General features: G+C 41.6%; 1 protein-coding gene and 1 long non-coding RNA gene across 13 annotated transcripts in view; one reads left to right on the top strand and one right to left on the bottom strand.

Moving 5' to 3' along the window:
• The window catches only part of TNIK (TRAF2 and NCK interacting kinase), a 298380-nt gene extending 284267 nt beyond the window's left edge, over positions 1 to 14113 (bottom strand). For all 12 annotated transcript variants that reach the window (XR_015794405.1, XM_088132086.1, XM_025172923.2 and 9 more), the window contains exon 1: positions 12640 to 14113. Coding sequence is in view for 11 of the 12 variants with exons in the window: in XM_088132086.1 (XP_087988212.1) it covers positions 12640 to 12696 (57 nt within the window). In the remaining variant the exon portion in view is untranslated. The remainder of the gene's footprint in view (positions 1 to 12639) is intronic.
• Positions 14114 to 14248: 135 nt separating this feature from the next.
• Positions 14249 to 17885, top strand: LOC112541821 (uncharacterized). Its single transcript, XR_003085762.2, has 3 exons — positions 14249 to 16667; positions 16750 to 16843; positions 17625 to 17885. It is a non-coding gene; the product is annotated as an uncharacterized LOC112541821 (long non-coding RNA).
• Positions 17886 to 19142: the final 1257 nt, after the last annotated feature.

Here is a 19142-nt window from a genome sequence, read left to right as displayed (position 1 = left end):
TCCACCTTCACAGCTTTATTTTTGCCCTTGCCAACTATTCTGCAGCACTGCTGGAGTCCATAAACGCTGACAAAATATTGGTTTTAGCTTTACGATTCTGAATTCTGACCATTAATACAAGAATAAAGTGCATGAGGTCCAATGTACTCAGCAGGAAAATTTGCTTTTGTCCTATTTATCTATTTGTCTGTTAGCAAAGCAAAGAGTTCTGCCAAACAAAAAAAAGGGGTGATCACCAAACAACAAACGTAACTTTAGCAAACTCATTCACTCCTGCTCTCCCATTTGGCCACTACAGGTATCTTTGAACATACCAATGCAAAATTATGTAGAGATAAGAAGGGCAAAGTGAGAGAAACTGCGGAACCAGCTTTCTATTTGCTCAAACTAATTACGATCCATTCACATAGAGTCTGCTGTAAGCAGAATTCTTTTAAATTATTGTTTTGTTTCAAATAGAGCTCCCCATGTTTTTCAACATACTTAGCCATGACACTATTCCCTTTTGTGATAAGCACCAGTAGACGAAAAGGAGTAAGAAATAATATGCCAAATTAATTAAAGGCATGTGATAAGAAAAAGGAAATAAAAATCTAATTTACACCAACACCATTCACTATGTTATAACCAATAGTTATAATTCAAACAATAATAATAAACAACCGGATCAGTAACAGCCATCCAAGGCATTAATCCAATCAACTAGAATGTAAACATAATCATACTCTCAAGACAGCTCAATGAACAGTGTACAATGTAGAAGCTAGGTGAAATTTCAGATGGAAGAAATTATATACTGTATAGCCAGGAGATAAGCTTAAGAATGCTTACCCCAAAAGGGAACTGTGTGAAGGATATGTATGTACTGTACACTGAAAAACTTGTTTGAAGGGTTGAATCCTGGATTACTACTGACGGCACTTCTGATCAGGGACAGAAGAGTTTAGTATACGTATCTTGGACTAACTTCCCTCAAACTTGTTTCTATCTATCTATCTATCTATCTATCTATCTATCTATCTATCTATCTATCTATCTATATCTGAAAAGCTGCTTAGAAAAATAAATGCACATTTTACATAAACAGAACATCAATACTAGATAACTAAATATATATGAGAACAATATGAGAAGAAAGCAATTTGTCCACGTCTATCTCACAGGAGATTGTTGACCTTTTCAAACTGGTGAGCACACTTGGAAACATGTGAGAGCATGTCATGGATATTCTTATAAAATTGCTGGCATGGGGGAGCAGACTTGACCTTTAACAAGATGGCTACTGTGATCAGGTCAGCTCCAATTAAAATCACAGCTGTATAAGATGATTATATGAAAGACAGGATTGGCCAAATCTTTGCTTGGGCAGATTCCTACAATTACCCCTTAAACCCTCAACAGCCTACCATCACTCATTTGTCATAGCTAAAGATACCACATTTAAATTGAATCAGTGTCATATGACTTTGAAAAACATTAACAGAAACCACTAGTTTTTAATTAAATATCACAAGACCATGCATTAGATTTTGTGGTAGACTGGAAGAATTCACCAAGTCTCATGAAACCTATGTCTTGCAAAATTTAATTTGGTAACAAAATGGGGAGTACCCACTATGGTCTCACTACATAGCCCCAACTTGGTCTATGGGCAATTTCTCCCACTATGACCCATCCTAGCCAAGGGCTGGTGGCCATGAAGCAAGAGCCATAACTCATTGTTTTTCCCCTCTTTCAAGCCCACAAACAACACTACAACCAATCTGAAAGGAATACCTGGTATTTCGGTCTCAAAAGGTACAGAACATGTTATCTAAAACAGTACACTGGCCTATTATCTAATGGTCGTAGGTCAAGTGACTATACATCCCTTCCAACCTACCATTTATGAAATGGCCAAGTCAGGTAAAAGATAATGAAAGCACCATGGAAATCTAAGATCAACAAAGACTTTTTGTCTTCAACTATTACATTAAATCAACAGGTCAAGTTTTTTTTTAGCATAGAGAAATACAGATAACAGAGACAAAGCATCAAGTTGATTTTTTTCTACGTGAGATGACTGAATCACAAATCACAATTAAAATCCGAACGGTGAAATCCATCGTTTTTTTTAATACTGTGCTCCATGGACAGAACCATCCATTCTATTTCCATTCTTCAAGTTGATAGTACCATCTACTTATTTATCTATATTGCTTTTCATTGCAAAAAAACCCCAACAAAATGGATTTGCATAGCACATGCTGCCAAAACATCTCATCCATGCAAGAGAAGAGTCAAATAGGAGGCTCGGGGGCCGCCCAAAGTTTGCAGAACTTTATGGAAGGGGAATCCAAAAACACAATTGAATGGATACTGGGCATGCTCAATTGTTAAAGAGTACTGGGAAATTATAAATAGGAAAAGGGGAAACAGAATAGGAGAAGTATAGCAATGGAACAAGGTATTAGAATTCTAAACACCATCATTTTACCTTGCCATGTTTTGTCGCACCTCCACTCTTAGAATATCACACAGGTTTTGGCCCTGGTTTAGCCTGAATGGAAATTTACCTGGCAATCTTTGTGGAGTGGTGATATATAAAGATAGGGAGGGAAGAGAAGGGAAGAGAAGAATTTCTATTCATCCTAAGTTTCAGCACTCAATTTCCTCCATACAGACCTTGGCATAAGCTCCTACCAGAAGCCACATTCAAGTAAATCTCATCTTTTCTCTGCACTCACTGGTTTGACCTGCTACTGGGTAAGGCAGAGTTATGTTATACCACCACTTCTTGAAATGTTAGCCATGACTGTTACTCATCAGAATTAAAAAACAAAAAGCTACTTTCCCCTCTTTCTATACATTACTACACCACTACAAGGGTTAACTTAATTCGGGCTCTCCACAGTTCTGCAACGGTTCACAGCATCTTGTACCACAAACAGATACCTGCAGGGGCAGCATTCAGCATGTGGCCCACTGTGGCAAGAGAAATGTTTTCCTGTGTTATGGTATCGTCGGAATTTTTCACATTTCTTAAAACTAATTTCTCCACCTATTTCACTGCAAGTAGGATAGACGGGATTATTTGCTGTTACGAAGTACAAATTCTTCCAGCTGCCAAAGCAACAGGCACCTATTTATTTGTTTGTTTATTTATTTGTCGCACAGCTTTTTACATTGTTGATTTGCGGCACAGACTTCAAAGATGAATAATAAGGGAATATATTAACAATCAAAGAAGGATGAGATGGGAAATGGTTTTTAACTGGCAGTTGCTTCCAGAACACTGGTAATTAAATAGAGCTAAAGCAGAAAGGATTAAGAGAATTATGATTTGTTCTCCTTGTTAAATGCCTTTTCCCCAAACCCAACTGCTTTCTTGTCTCCTGACAGAAAGTAATAATTAAATCAGATTATTCTAGTGTGAAATAATGAACAACCTCTTGTGGAGAATGCCAAGACTTCTGGCTCTGTTTGGTTCCTACATTCTGTTCTTTACATATTCAGTTTCCTGATGGGAACATCTTTTCGTCTGGGTTTCAGGCAGTACTAAAAAGAAGAGGAGATGCCAGAGGTTTCCCTACAGTCCAGGCCACATGCTACAGACCCAACTTTCTTTTCTGTTTGAGTTTCCACATAACTGACTGCCTTGCCCATAGTAAAAGTAGCTGCATCAGAAACTTCAAAGAAAACTTCAGTAATATGCACTCATCTGCTGGTAGTCCAATAGGAAGAAATCTCATCAGCCACATTGAACTGACATGGGGGAAGGGAACCAAATTTATACTAAATACATCAGCGAAAGAAAAAGAACACTGCTGCCATTTTCAGCAAATATCACTCAGTTATCGTAACACATACCAAATCTCAGACTAACCTTTGTTCAAGCTAACATGACATAATTTACCCCAGCCTTCTCCATCTGCTGCACTGCAAATTTATTGGTAGGACCAGGACCAGGACCAGGACCAGGACCAGGACCAGGACCAGGACCAGGACCAGGACCAGGACCAGGACCAGGACCAGGACCAGGACCAGGACGATGAGGACATATAAATGCTTTTTCCTGAAACAAGATCTTTCCCAAGAACTGATTGAGTTCACATAACAGTCTAATCCAGGAGTTCAAAAAGTTCAGCCCACCATCCTTTTTGTTGTCCCCAATCTCCCATGAATGAGCGGTAGTAATAATTTTAGCTCTTTTTTGCTCAACATTCCATGCAAAGCCTGGTGCAGTTTTCAAGTACAATCTGCACCAAACCATAAGCCATGCTTTATCAATCAAAATGGTTGGGTTCACAGAAACTACATGGGAACCTAGCCACAGAAATAGAATGAAGTTACACATATGTAGACATACAGTCCATGCCAGAATTCACTGCACCTATAGTAAAGAAAATGGGTACTCAAATTTCTCCACTGTTAATTCAGAGGGCTGATTTCAGTGAGAACATCATTGATGCACAGTCACATCTACTTTAGACCAATGGTTTCCACCTTGGGTACTACAGCAGGCAATTTGCATAGCGAACACTAATACAGAAACAAACATTTAAAAGGCTGATGCTAAACCTTGTAAGAATTTGCTGTTCTTGCTCAAAATCTTATCAGATTTTGGCATTCTCACCTTAAATCTTACAAATTTTTAGTTGAGAATACCAACATTTCACAAGGGATTTGGCAATCTCACAATAATTAAGCTATTTTAATGAATAATAATTGAATCGGGGGGTCCCATGGGCACCATCTGTAACAGTCACACATGTCATATTAGCTGTAGGCACACTGCTGTCAATCTGTGATTTACATGGTAGTCCAAAAAAGCTTTGATGATATTGAAAAGGTTGAGAACTGCTGCTTTGTTCCATCTATTCTTTTTGAAAGTTACAAGAAGGGGCAGTGATAAGTCATTTCTCAGTCTTTCTGGAGAAGGTTGAAACACCAAAATAGCATGGATTAAATTCTACAGCAGTAGAGGAGCTTCCAACAATTGTTCAAATGCTACTAACCACCACTGTAAAAAAAAATTTACTAGACTAGTTCTTCTGCTACTCCCTTTCACTTTTTAAAGAAACATACATCCTTCAAAGAGTCCCACCAAAGTTTGTAACTACTTGTGTTCACATTTATTCCACAGAACTTAATACCAAGACAATTAAATAGCTTGCAAATAGCACCTCAAAGAAACAATTCTAAGTTTTTAATCAAAAATTCAGATTCACGTATAGAAAACTCAATCTTAGCAAAACTCATAAACATTCTTTGCAGGTTCCAGTGTTAACTCCAGATGGGTAGGTGCTATTTGAAGGAACAGGTCTGACATTCAGAGGTCTTTCTAGGTTCACTGCTACTGTTGGATGGACAGATGAAAGGCATGGTCGGGAGCCTTTGCCCAGCCTCAATCTGTTGCAGCCCAATCTGGGGTGGGAGGGCACGGCAATGGTAACTCATACCCTTATCACCACATGACTAGACTTCTGCAATGTTATTTACATAGGGGCAATCCTATGGCAACAATCCGATCAGCAACAACAACTTGAGAATTGTAGCTGGTGCAAAATTCAGCAGCCCTCTTATTGGCGGCAAGAGCCACTATAGACATACTACACAGTTAAGGGCCTGCGCTGTGTGAAATTTAAAGTGCAGGTTTTAATCTATACATCTCTACACAGCTTGGTTCTCAGATACCTTCAGAAATTTCTTCTCCAACCATATTTGACCCATTCCAGGTAGAATTGCTAGAGGTTCTCAGTTTCACAACATAAGAAGATTTTTGTGATGGCCCCTGTTCTGTGGAACAGCCTCCCTCTGCAAGTTAGGTTGGCAATCTGGATATTGATCAAACAGAGTTTTTCCAGACAGCAATGTGAGATAACTGGGATGGTACTGTCTTGCGCTGTCTTGTTAATGGCTCCAGGTGACCATGTTGGTGTTTTATATATTATTATAGCCTTTGTTATTTATGTTAACCAGGATTACAGTTAACCAGGACATACAAAACAAGTTCCCAAGAATGCACCCAGAAGGTAAAGTGCAATTAAAATAGTTTAGGGCACCCTTAACTGCCATTCAAGACTAACTCCAAATTACCCAACAAGGGTAGAACGCAGAGGAAGGGGACAGATTAGCATTAGATATACAGCAACATCTGGGAAAAGCTACAGGGTCTAAGAAAGAAAGGACTGCTAATATTATACTTCAGTGCTTAAGCTATCCTGAACTACAAAAAACTAGGACAAAATTCCCTTTGCTTGCTATTAGTAGCAAAGACCAGCAAGAGTCACCTTGTGTGAGATGGGCGGCTATATAAATATGATAAGTAAGTAAGTAAATAAATAAATAAATAACTGCTTGGAACTTCCCAGATACATTGGGATTGAGTGTGTGTGTGTGTGTGTGTGCACATGTGTATTCACAGACACACACCATATATTTACTGTTTATACTCTTTTGCATCTGACGACATGTGTTTGATGATCCATGAAAGCTAACATCATAATAACTTGTTGAGATCTGCTTTCCACTGCCTTCTTCAGAGTGTTTTCTGCTGTCCCATGCTATCCTATGAGCCCAAAGGTTTCCCACCCAAGTACTAACCAGAATAAAAAATTCTGTTTTATTTAACAAAATCTAGCAGCACACTAAATTAAACTGAAATTTAGCTGTCAATCTGACAAACAAGTTCACAGGCCTTGACCAAAGTTTCAAGCTATTATGGTCATATTCGCCTCTAAGCACGCTCTACAGGTAGCTCAATCAAAGTTAAGCAGGGATATTACTTAGAGTATGCTTAGCATTAATTTATCTTAGCACAGTGCAAGAATAAATGTCTACTCCAGAGGATATGCCAAAACGAAAACACAATTCGCACAAAATCCCTTTGTGTATCCTACATCTTTCCCATCTTTTGCCACTCAGATGGAACTGATGGCGCACTGATGGAACGCACTGGCAACAGTGCAATAGATACATTCTGTTCAGCACACAAGCATCTTATCTTAATTGAAAAAGATTAGCTGTAATATAAACAAATGGCCTTTGAAAAAATTATTGTTTTTATAGATGCAGGGCTATGGGAATACATAGTTACACTGTTGGATGTCATCCAAACCCATATCAACATTCAGCTCTAAACAAGTTGCCTAGAATTAGTGCAACAGCAAAATAAAATAAAATTCACAAAGCACTGAAGATTGTGGCTGGATAATATCTGATATTAAAGATCTATCTGGATCTTCAACTTGAAGTGTAATTTGTTTTTTAAAATCCATTCGTGCACTAAACATCAAGCTAACAATACCCTTGTAAAACTAGTAAGACATCATCAACAAAAAAGTCATCAGATGTGGACAAGTACATCTTCTTTCTTGTAAACTTCTCTTTATAAAGAAGACCACACAATCTGAGCTCCTAAAATGGCATACATCCCATTACAATTATGGGTATGCTCTTCTAGACTCACTACCAAATTTTCATTTTTAATGTGACACAGGAGGGTGGTTTAAATCATTAAACCAGTATGGAATTTGTCCTGGCCATGCCAACATTTAAAAGGTGGCTCATGACACAGCACTAAAAATCTATGTGGAACTCTTGGTTCAAAGTAAGTTGGTTTCTCTAGGATGACCAAAAATGGATCCTACCACAGGTCTAGGTGGACAGCAGGAAATTCCGATAGGTAATGCATGTTACCGGTTGGTAAGATCCTCAGGAACACAACAAGCTCTACATGGCAACGTATCATAGACATGTTACAGAAAGTGCAACAGAAATATACTGAAGGGACAAGACAAATCTGCCCAAGAAACTGCAGGCACCAAGAGCAGGATCCTTCATATCTTTTAACAGTCTTTTAGCCAGCCAACAGCCTCTGCTTCACATGACTCCCCAAAAACACATAACCTGTACTTTTTGTATGTCTTCAGCCAACCAATCTCAATTTCTCTAATTATGTAGATTATTTTACCCCTGCTCTTTGAAGCCAGAAGTTCACCGATCACCTTTCAAAGAGGGAAATATGCAGACCTGCTATTTGAATGGTTAATACCTGCGCTTATACCAGAATCAAAGTTGAATTAAAATGCTAAGCCAAGCTATCAGTAGATCACTTAATTCTATTACCAGATTATTGAAGGGGAAAAAGTAAATAATATTATTTAAGTATCAGTATGGCTTGAGTTAAATATGTATATTTGCTTTCTCAAATGCTCAGCTTCCCCCAACTTTCTGAATACTTCATTATTTTAAGTATCAACCTTCTTTTTTTCAAAATAAGGCCATACATTTGCTAGCTAGTTAATCTACCCTTGCTTTCAAGGCATTTGAAAACTGGAATCTTACTCACATGTATATATGCCCAAGATAACATTAACAGGATCAATGTACAACTCTTTCACATGATTGTGTGATTGTTTAACCAACCTCCAAGAACTCAAAACTAGTAAAACATCTTTTGCTCAAAATTCCTCTCCACATTTCACATTGTTTTAAAATCCAAGTATAATTTTATCAGCATGGCTCAAATTACATTTGTATTCTCAAATATGTCACTTTCGCTTCACTATTTCCTACACCTGATGAGCTGCCATGTGGTACTGCCCTGACTTTCAAATAATCAAGTCAGACTGACTTAGGAAATCGTTCCCAGCTCCACGCTTTTGTGCTCAGGCAGCAAAATCACTATTGATTTCTGATTCCAAGTCTTCGCATAATTATGGGCTTGCCTCACCATGCCCCTGCAGTACCTTTAACAATTATTGGAAGCACAGAGAGAGAGAGAGAGAGAGAGAGAGAGAGAGAGAGAGAGAGAGATGCAACCAAATTCACTTAGCTATTTTGAGGCCTATATTCTCTTAACTCTTGGTGTAGTGGTTAAGACACCAGGCTAGAAACTGGGAGACTGAGTTCTAGTCCCATCTAAGGCACAAAGCCAGCTGGGTGACCTTGGGCCAGTCACTCTCTCTCAGCCCTAGGAAGAAAAAAGCAATGGCGAACCACTTCTGAAAAACTTGCCAAGAAAACGGCAGGGACTTGTCCAGGCAGTCTCCGAGAATCGGACACAATTGAACAGATAGGAAAAAAAAATTCTCTTAGCTATCTATTCAGATCCTATCTGAATACTGTATCTGCAGCATACAGTACTGTAAGAAGTCTTGGGTGGTTTTGCACATTAAGCATAATGCTTTCACCTCGAGGAAGACACTGCAGCTCCAAGTTAAATTCTTGTAACGTGCCATGTTTTGGAATACATGTTTTGGATCAATGTCACAACACATGGCACACTGACTTACAGCACAACACATGATTTACAAGGCCACTTTTCAAAGACCTCTGGCTTAGTCATCTGATTGCCAGGTATGTTGGTTCGTGTGTGTGTGTGTGCACGCGCGCAAGCATGGTTACTTTCCTTTTTTTTTTTTTTAGCTACTCAGGTAACTTTTTCCAAATTATGTTGGACACCACCTTGAGTCCAAGGAGAGTCCAGTTGGAAACCATTTGAATAATGAACGCCTCAAGTTCAATCCCTGGCATTTCCATTTAAAATACATAGGAGAACTGGGAAAGATCTCATGACCTAGCTAGACCCAGATGCCAGGAAACTGCTTCACCACAGATCAGCCATCTAGCCTAGTACTGTTTACTCAGTTCTCTGAGACTGCAAGTTGATCTTTCATATCTCTTGCTCCATGATTCTTTTCAGCAGGGATTTAGCAAGCAAAACATGCTACTGAGGGAAAGACAGACTCAGGCCAGAAACCAGCTCCATAGCTACCTTAAGACTGAACAATTAATCATATCCTTGAGAATATCCCAGACCTGATGGATGTGTCTGTTTTAAGAAGAGGAGAAAAGAAGGGGCTCTCTCCCTGCTCTGTTTACACAAAGGTAAATCTGATGTACCATATAGTATCAACCCTTATAGCATTACAGCTCCAGGATCAGATTATTCAGTGTGCCTCAGCTGATTCATATGCAGTTGACCTTGAAGGATTATATTGTGTCAAACAGACATGCAGATCTCTAAACACCGACATGCAATAAATACATGCACGTTTGATAAAAACGATGCATTTATTTCAATGTCAATAACTCTGGGTACATCCAGTTGATAAGAAACAGGCACAATCTGTTTATATACACAATCTGTATACTAGAAATAACTAGTCTTATAGTATACTAGATATAGTAACTAGGGCTAGATTCCCAATTAAGCCACATATTGTCTTAGTATACCAAGGGAACCCAGCCTTTGCAATTTCTAAATCATAGTTTGGAACTTTGTTCTAACCAGCCTGTTGCCAATTGTAGGGGTTTTTTTCAGAAATTATGGCTAAGCAAATCAAGGCTTAGTATATGTGAAATTCATGGTTAATTTAAACTTGACACATCACATTAATTAAGGAAACAGACAACAACTTCTTAGATCCATCAGTCCTGCCTAAAATTGCAGATGCGTCCACTTACCCATGCTTAACTGAACCATGCTGTACTCAATTAACACAGTATATAGGTTTATATGACATACTGAACTACAAGCTAACTTTACAATCTGAGTTTGCATAGCAAGCTAGGGGAGAATGAGCTTAGGGAGTTTGTGGTTTAGCATTTAGCAGGAGCCCAGCCAATCTCTTAGCATACTACTGTATGAGCTATAATATAGCTTATTTGTTTGGGTATAGCGTGCTATGTAAATGCAACAACTGTGCATTACTAACCTGGTTTTAGTGTGTGTGAATCCAGAAATATACTATAATATTCATAAATATTAAATGTATTTAATATACATTTTTATATATATATATAATATATATAATATAATATAAATATAATATTCATAAACATAATCATTACAGTCACTGTAAACCAGGGAAAAGCATATCATAGACTGAGATCTAAAGGTAGATTTGTTGGTGATCTACAAGGATTTCCAACTTCCATAATACCAGAATAGTAGCAACATCCTGCACTGTATTACTGAATTATGCAAATTTGGGTGATCTGACATGGATATTTACTAGCTGGTTAACTGAAATGCCAATGTATTGATGCAACAGATGAAACCATAAATTAATCACACTAGCTTAATTTTCTACAAATCAGCCAAGCACATTTTTGGCTAACATGTGTGGTTGGCTGATGGTTTAGTATGCCATGAAAATTCAGACAATTGAATCCCTTGAGTAAATCATAGTTAAGGATGTCATGTAAACACAGCCATGTCATATTTTAGTGTTAATCTAGCCACTGTGAGTAGTGCTCACCACTGATACCAAAAACAAGTTCAGGGTTCAGCATTCTTTGGTAATATGTGTGTCTCCTATACCAGAGGTCTTAGGGATCTAATAATAAAACGAAGTAGTTTTCAAAAACTGAAATGGGTCCATTACTGATGTAGGTAAGCTCTGGTGTGGATTTGTTTAAGACAATGAAATGAATGCTATGGTAGGAGATCAAACCCAAGGGTAACAACAGAGGACTTAAGGCTCAATTCCAGTTACAGGAGGAACAATTCCTGCACTGAGTCCTCCAAAAGCTTCTGCAGAAGCAAGGAATCTACGCAAAATGAGGACCCTGTGGGAAAATGTACCATTAAATCAATTCTCTCCGCCCCACAATAAAATGTGTGTAGCATGTCATGTGGCTGGAATAGCTAGGAGGTCTCCCCACCCCCTTCTTTCAAGAGAAGTGCAAGAGACCACTCCAAGGTTCATGCAATTTCATTTCACCATATCTCAAAATGGACACTACAGCAGTCTTTAAGGCTGACCCTGAAGCAGATGCAAACTCCACCAGTTTTGCATTCAAGTCTACAATCATTGCACAGTAAGGTTACGTGTGGATAGGCAATGTTCCCTCTTAGCCTTTAGCTGCGGCCACATGTAAAAACCACCCATTTCATCCTGCAGAGCCCCGGTCCATCCGTCTGTCTACTACATAGCTGTAGAGGGTGCCTATCTTTTGTTGTAAAGAGGCTAAAGCGGCAAGGGTTCAAAAAGTGGGGGCAAACTAAGAGAAGGTAGCCGAATGCCACAGAAACATTTTAAAGATGAGAAAATGTTGCAACCTATCAAATGCACACTGACACACACACACACACACAATCTGCCTAGAAACATTCCCATGCTTTCCTCTCGAACTACAGCAGCAGCGCTGCTGATTCTACAGTCGAAAGCAGCCAAAAAGGGGAAGAAGGAGAGAAACAGTTGATTTGCAAGTGCTAAATTAACAGCCTTCCAAATGTGCAAAAGGTGATCTCCAAAACAGCCCTCCCCTGAATCAACCTCCCACCCCTTTCTTTCCTTCCACTTGCAGCTGAGAGATGCACCATTAGAAAGAGACAGCAAGAGACAGATGTTTCTTCCCGCTCCCACCCCCCCCCCGACACTCTTCGCCCGTTTTCATTCTCAGAAAACATCAACGAACACCTACATTCCCCTGCGTTCCGGAAGGGGGAAAATAATCTATATTAATATTACGGACTCCTCCACCTTATTTGTATCAGCTACCCGCTTGCAAACTTAGACGATGCTGAAATAATAAAGGTGGGGGGGGGGAGAAAAGGTGAAGGGGCCAGAGACGGGAGGAAGGGAAAACGGTCTGCTCGGGTGGCTTTTAATCCCCCCCCCGCCCCCCGCTCCGATTCCTCCTTACCCTCAAGGCAGACAAATCTATCTCGTCCAGGCTCCGAGCCGGAGAATCACTCGCCATGTTTATTGGGGACTACCTCCGCCCGTGGAGATGGAAGGAGCGCAGACCCAAGGTTACCGCCGCCGTTGCCCGCCGGGCAGCCTCGCCAAGTCGTCCGCCTCTCGCCTTGCAGGAGGGGTCCTCAGGGCACTTCTCTCCTCATGCGCTGGGGCCAACGGAGGGAGACCCCCTCTCCCTTCCTCCTTCCACCGGACTCCGCAAAAGGGCGAGGGGGAAGCCGGCGAGCGAAGGAGAGACCTCTCCAGCGAGCGCCCAGAAAATGAATGCCCACGGCGCGATGCCCGCTTGCGCGCGCCCCAGCCCGGCTCCTCCTCGGCTCGCGGTGTCACAAGGAGGCGAGAGTGGCGGCGGCGGCCGATCCCTCAGGGGCGCGGGTGCCTCGGCGGAGGCATGTCCGGCTCCCTCCTTCCCTCCCCGGGCGACGGCTAGCTGGGATGGCCACCGGCGGCTTCGGAGGAGGCGCGGCGCTCACCTCGTCCACTTGCTCCGGAGAGAAGAGCCCCGCCGTCACGGCTGCTTCCTGGGAGGAGAAAGAGCCGCTGAAGGGGCGGCGCCTTTGGCTGCGCGTTGGAGAGCCGGGAGGCGGCGGCGGCGGCGGATCGCGGTCCGTGTGCGTGCCGCTAATTCGTTTCTCGGCGGGGGATGGCGTGTGCGGAGCTTTCCCTTTAAATGCCAGGGAAATCGGCCGGGGGGAAGGAAGGCGAGCGAGAAGGAAGGGGGAAGGAGATAGATAGATAGATAGATAGATAGATAGATAGATAGATAGATAGATAGATAGATAGATAGATAGATAGATAGATAGATAGATAGATAGATAGATAGATAGATAGATAGATAAATGGCACGCAGCGCCGGCGGATCTTTCTGCTCTGCCTCTGGGTATCGCAACCCAGTTCTGGCAGGTCCAGCCAGCTGGGAGGATCCTGCCCAGCCGCCGCCGAACCCTCTCCCGCTCCTCACCCCGGGTCGCGGGAAAACAGGGTCCAAGTTACGCCGCCTGCATTGAAAAAATCTGGGCTTGGAATTCAAATCGCGACGGCGGCCGCGGGGTACCGGGGATGGATCCGCCGGGCGGCGAAGGCGGGCGGCGAGACCGCGGCACTTGGCGCAGCTACGAACTTCTGCTGAAATCCCTGGTCGTAAATCTGCATTGGCGGGCAGGCCTGGCGAGCTCTGCCCGGGGGCACTTCGGAGTAAACTTGAATTCAGAACGGCCTTACGTTTTCTCCCCTCGTCCCGGGCGGTTGCTTGCACTTGTGAGTTTGAACTGGAGATGGGCGAAGACAAGTCTATGAATTCCAAGATAAGAAGAGGACCTTTGAATCGGGCTTAGAAATCCCAGCCCCCGGTCTCTTTCGAATGCGCCCAATAGCACTCTTTTTTTCCATTTGAATAAGACATTGACCACGCCTTACTCTCGACTATTTTTTAAAAGCTCTCCTTTTGTCGCTTCCCTTGCTCTGCCAAACCGTATGAATTCAAATCTGAAAAACAGGCGGGGGGGGGGGTAGCAGTCGTTTCAAATGCACCGTTAAAATTCTTGCAGAGGGGGTGGGGTGGAAGATGTTTTGCTTTTGCCGTAAATAAGCTATGAAAATCGAAGAAAGCCAGCCAGGAACGTAAGAAACAGAGGCTGCAGAATTCACTCTTGATTTGCTGCAGTGTGTTACTTTCTGCAAAAAGGAAAAAGCCAGAAACTGTTCTGGAAAACCCATCCAGTTAACTTAGTTTCTTATGGTGGTCTGCTGCAGAGGAAGAGTGATGTTTATAGTAGGAGTCAGGCTTTTTCCATAAACCCCTGGCTTTCTTGCTTATGGATCCCTAAAGTATCTGCTTTGTAGGTGTGAGTCTACAGTACATATGTGTACATAAGCTGTAGGCTTCATTTACAGCACAGACACCCAGCAAAGTCACTTGGAAGAAAATGTCACCAAGGATCAATCCATAAAATATGCATTGGGTTACAGCATTAAGCAGCAAGCTTGAACCTGACTTAATGGAAGGTGCCCCCACCCCCATTTCCTTGTGTTCACACAACACATCCATGGTTTAACTTAACCATGGTTTACTCAACCCAGTTTTCTGCCTTCATGTGACACACTGAATTACATGGGCTGGATTCACATAATGCATGAGGCTAAAATGCAAATGCTTTGTAATGCTTAGTTTAGTGTGTCATGTGAACTCAGCTGTTCAGTACCACAGAATTTATTTCTAAATAAAGTGCATTAATTTAGTTTTCCAGTGTTGCTGAATTGGCCAAGCTGGTTGGGACTCCTACATTTGTAATTCAATGTCAGAAGAAATATAAGGCCATAGATGTCAGTTGGAAGCCATAGTGACATCATGTATATTATGACATCATTGTGCAAATGACTGTTTCCACAGTGTCAAGATGTATGCGATATCATGCTTTGCACCAAATTCTTGGTAGCTGGCTAGATTCCCACAACATGCTAAGACATAAATGAGCAAATCACATCTTGGCTTAGCATGTTCTGTGACCTCAGCTGTTGTGGGTTTATAAACTAAGGTTTTTAATACAGCATGTGATCTGAGCTACTTGTTATAAATCATGATCAAACAAACCATGACTTAACAATATGTGTACCCAGTCATAATGTAAATTTTCCAAATCCTGGCTTTAGCTGAGGAAGGGATCATGTGGGTCTCCAGAAATCCCATATTTTGGCCAGGCCAGCTAGGACTGCTGGGAAATGTAGTTCAACTACATTTGTAAGGCCTTAACCTTTCCTCTCTTTATCTAGTTAATTTCAGCATGAGGGCCCATCATCAACACTTGTGTTTTACAATGCCTACAACAACAGGTCCCAATTCTGAGAAGCTCACCCTTTCAGGTCAGAAATAGCCCGGGGGGGGGGTTCCACTTTTCTCCTCATTATTTCATCAGAAGTACATTAGAACAGCGTTTCTCAACCTTGGCAGCACTTAAGTGTGGACTCAACTCCCAGAATTCCCCAGCCAGAAGTTAATTCTAGGTGGAGATGGAAACATTTAGATTGAGAGATACCACTCCTTTGCCTATTTACATGGAAGTAAACAAGTTGAATATGCTGGAACCTGTTTTGGAGCCACCACAAATCAGGGATTAGCACTATTGGCAGAGTAGAGTTGTATGCCTGGCACAGTATTGGAAGTTATAGGTTCCTACAAACTAGTTGCCGAGCTACATGAACGTCAGTTTTTGCATCATTGGGGAACAGCACAGCAGCCCCCAGCGAATTCTGGCTGATCTCAGAAAGTCAAAGATCTGGTGGAGACTTGTATGGGAGACTACCAGGAAATCGCTGGGTTGTAGGGTAGAATGGGAGGTCAACACAAAATCCCAAAAGAAGGCAGTGGCAACCCCCTTCTGTGTTTTTGCCGAGAAATCAACACACCAATGTCCATACAGTCACCAAAAGCTGAGTTCAGTTCAAAGGAAACTTGAGCGGTAGAGTCAATGGTCTTTTGGTCTGGTCCAGCCTAGCCCTTCTTACATTTTTATGTTAGCACTGCAGGCTACAGCTTCAGAGGGTTTCTCTTCCTACCTAAATTGAGACACTAAAATTCTTTCCTGAGTAGTTTATGTTGAGCATCACTTGAGTTTCACGGTGATACTGATTTCCATTAGGGGAAAGGTGGGTCGAGGAACGGAAACCCCTTCCTTCTGCTCCGCTTTCTTCCTCTCCCTCTCTTGGCTGTTGCACGTCTGCATTTGTTTTCCAACACAGCCTCTTGCAAGTGCTGAATCAATGCCTTATTATGGTCATTAGTGCCGAGCACCGAGGCACTTAGAGAAGCAACTTGCAGTAGCGGCTTCAGCCAGAGGAGGTAGCAAAAGCAGCCCTCCTTCAGAGGAGACCCAGGGCCAGGAAGAACTTCTCTTGCAATACATTCACAGCAGCAACTGCAGAAAAGATGCATTCTGCAAAAACAGCAAGAGGGCAGGCTAAGTGTCTGCAGATACAGTAAGTGGCTGATAATTATTTCTTTGCAAACCAGAACAGCGTGTGGTTGGTGTTATTTTTATAAACCAGTCCTGTTTCTCAGTCTTTATTTAGCTAGTGGGTGATGACTTGGAGCAGAACTGAGGAGGAAAATGTGAGCAGCTTGATTTCTGAGCCATCACACTCACCTTAACAAGGTTTGTCCAGATTCGGCTTAACGTGTAGCGCAAAGTCGACCGCTCTTGTTTTATACCATGCTTTATGCGTGCATGTATGAATCCGTCCAACTGTGGTGTATTCAATAAAACATGGTTCACTGTGATTTATTCAACAAACCATGGTTAAACCATGGGTTAATGTGATACAGAGTTTCTGTCAAACTCTTAATACCTTCAGCTGGCTTTGCTATACAATAATACTTTCTGCATTTATGCTTTAATAAAAGTATAAGAATGAGAATCAGTTGGGGTAAGGCGGCATCAAAAATAAATAAAACTAGGTTTCAAGCAAAGATTCTTTCTGCAGCAACTTTTCAAAGTTTCTCAGCTCTTAATGGTCCCCTTGGATCCAGAGTGTACAAAATACATTTTGATTAAGTCACCATTTATTGGTTCTTTTTGAATTCTTGGTCATTTTCCACAGGACAAAACTCCCGGTGTTACACAGTTAATAACAGCATTTTTAAATTTTTATTTTACTTAGTACTTTGAGTCAGTGTTGACTCCTGGTGACTGCCTGGACAAATCTGTGCTGTTTTCTTGCCCAGATTTTCACAAGTGGTTTGCCCTTGCCTCCTCCTTCCTAGGGAGAAGAGAGAAAGCAACTGGCCCAAAGTAAACCCAGCTGGCTTTGTGCCTAAGGTGGGGCTAGAACTCACCTTAGGTTCTGTCCTTTAACCACTACACCACACTGCCTCTCTGATATGGTAATTAGTCAGGATATATTTTAACAAGATTGCTCTTTTATCTCCCCTTACAGAATTATGGTACTTACTCTAGGCAATGTTACTATTAGGAAATTGCAGTGATGGAGTTTCCTGTGCGTTTAAGGAATGGGTCCTGCTCATTTGGGTGTTCCTTTTGTACTAGGAGAAAAAAGAGTCTGAATCCGGCATCATATTTCCATCCTGTGGAATTCATGAGGAGAGATTAATCACCACGACCAGCTTTTGTGATTCTTTGTCCACTGTGGAAGAATCTATTGTGTCCTATTTTGAGTAAAGCATGTTTAAAAGAAGACACTTAGTGAATCCTTTTTTTTTTTTTTTTTTGGTGCCTTTGAGTCAGTGTTGACTCCTGGTGACTTCCTGAACAAGTCCCTGCCATTTTTTGGCAAGATTTCGGAAGTGGTTTGCCCTTGCCTTCTTCCTAGGGCTGAGAGAGAGTGACTGGCCCAAGGTCATCCAGCTGGCTTTGCGCCTAAGGTGGGACTAGAACTCACAATCTTCTGGTTTCTAGCCTGGTGCCTTAACTCCTACACCAAAGTGGCTCCAGTGAATACTACACACAGCAAAAAGCCTGCCTTTGTCCCTAGAGTTAGTCCCAGGGCTCTCACATCCCACCGGCAATCCAGCAATGGCGCATCAGAAGAAGGAAACAAGGTTTATGAGCCTGCTGTCCCTTAGCTTTTCTGAGGAATGCATGTGTGTGAGAGAGAAGCAACTGTTGTTTGTTGAGAGTCTGGCTTCTCGCCATGCCCACTGGGCATTTTAGGTGGCTGACTTTAGTTGAGCTTGGAAATTAAGCAGGGACAGGTTAGTAGTGGATGGGAGACCACCAAGGAATGCTAGGGCTATAGGCTAGACTGAGAATTCAAAAAATTCCTGGAAGAGAACAACAGGAAAACTTCCAGTCTGTTCCCTTGCTTGGCTCAAAGGTGACCTTACTTTCAGAGCTCAGGGAAGGAAAGGAACCTGCTGAGCATTTAGACCAGTATTTTTCAAACTTGGCAACTTTAAGAAGTGTGGATTTCAACTCCCAGAATTTGCCAGCCATTGCCAAGTTTGAAAAACACTCATTTAGACAATGAGATGGGAAAACAGGCATGATGGTAACCACATGAGTAAGCTTCCTGGTCTATTGCTTCAAGCAGCCATATGGAAGAGTGGTTAATCCTCTTTAGATCCTGGTCAGCTTCATGGCTGAAAGCCACCACACCTAATCCCATAACTTCTCTTCCGAGAAGAACATTTATCTCACTAATTTCTTCAAATACCAGCTTGAAATGAGGCACGTGTAGCTCAGTGGAAATTTGGTCCACACCAATATTGGATGTATGAACCTATGGTTTCATTCTACCTCATTTCTCAGAAAAGTGTATTTTTAAAATGCTGTTCTGAAAACCCAGAGTTCTTATCTTAAGGGTTTTGACACATTTTCTGAGAGTTGTCATAGTTTCTATACACATTTGATGTGACTATCTCAACACTTTTTTTTCTGCAGCCACTTCTTTCCTATGCAACTTTCATATTATTGATTAAAACATAAATCTATTATA

This window comes from Python bivittatus, unplaced genomic scaffold, assembly GCF_059951505.1.
Source record: "Python bivittatus isolate LINGU-HERP-01145 unplaced genomic scaffold, Pbiv_v1 ctg000980_np1212, whole genome shotgun sequence".
Taxonomy (NCBI): Eukaryota; Metazoa; Chordata; class Lepidosauria; order Squamata; family Pythonidae; genus Python; species Python bivittatus.
Note: the sequence above shows the minus strand (reverse complement) of the source record. Positions and strands in the feature narration are given on the sequence as shown.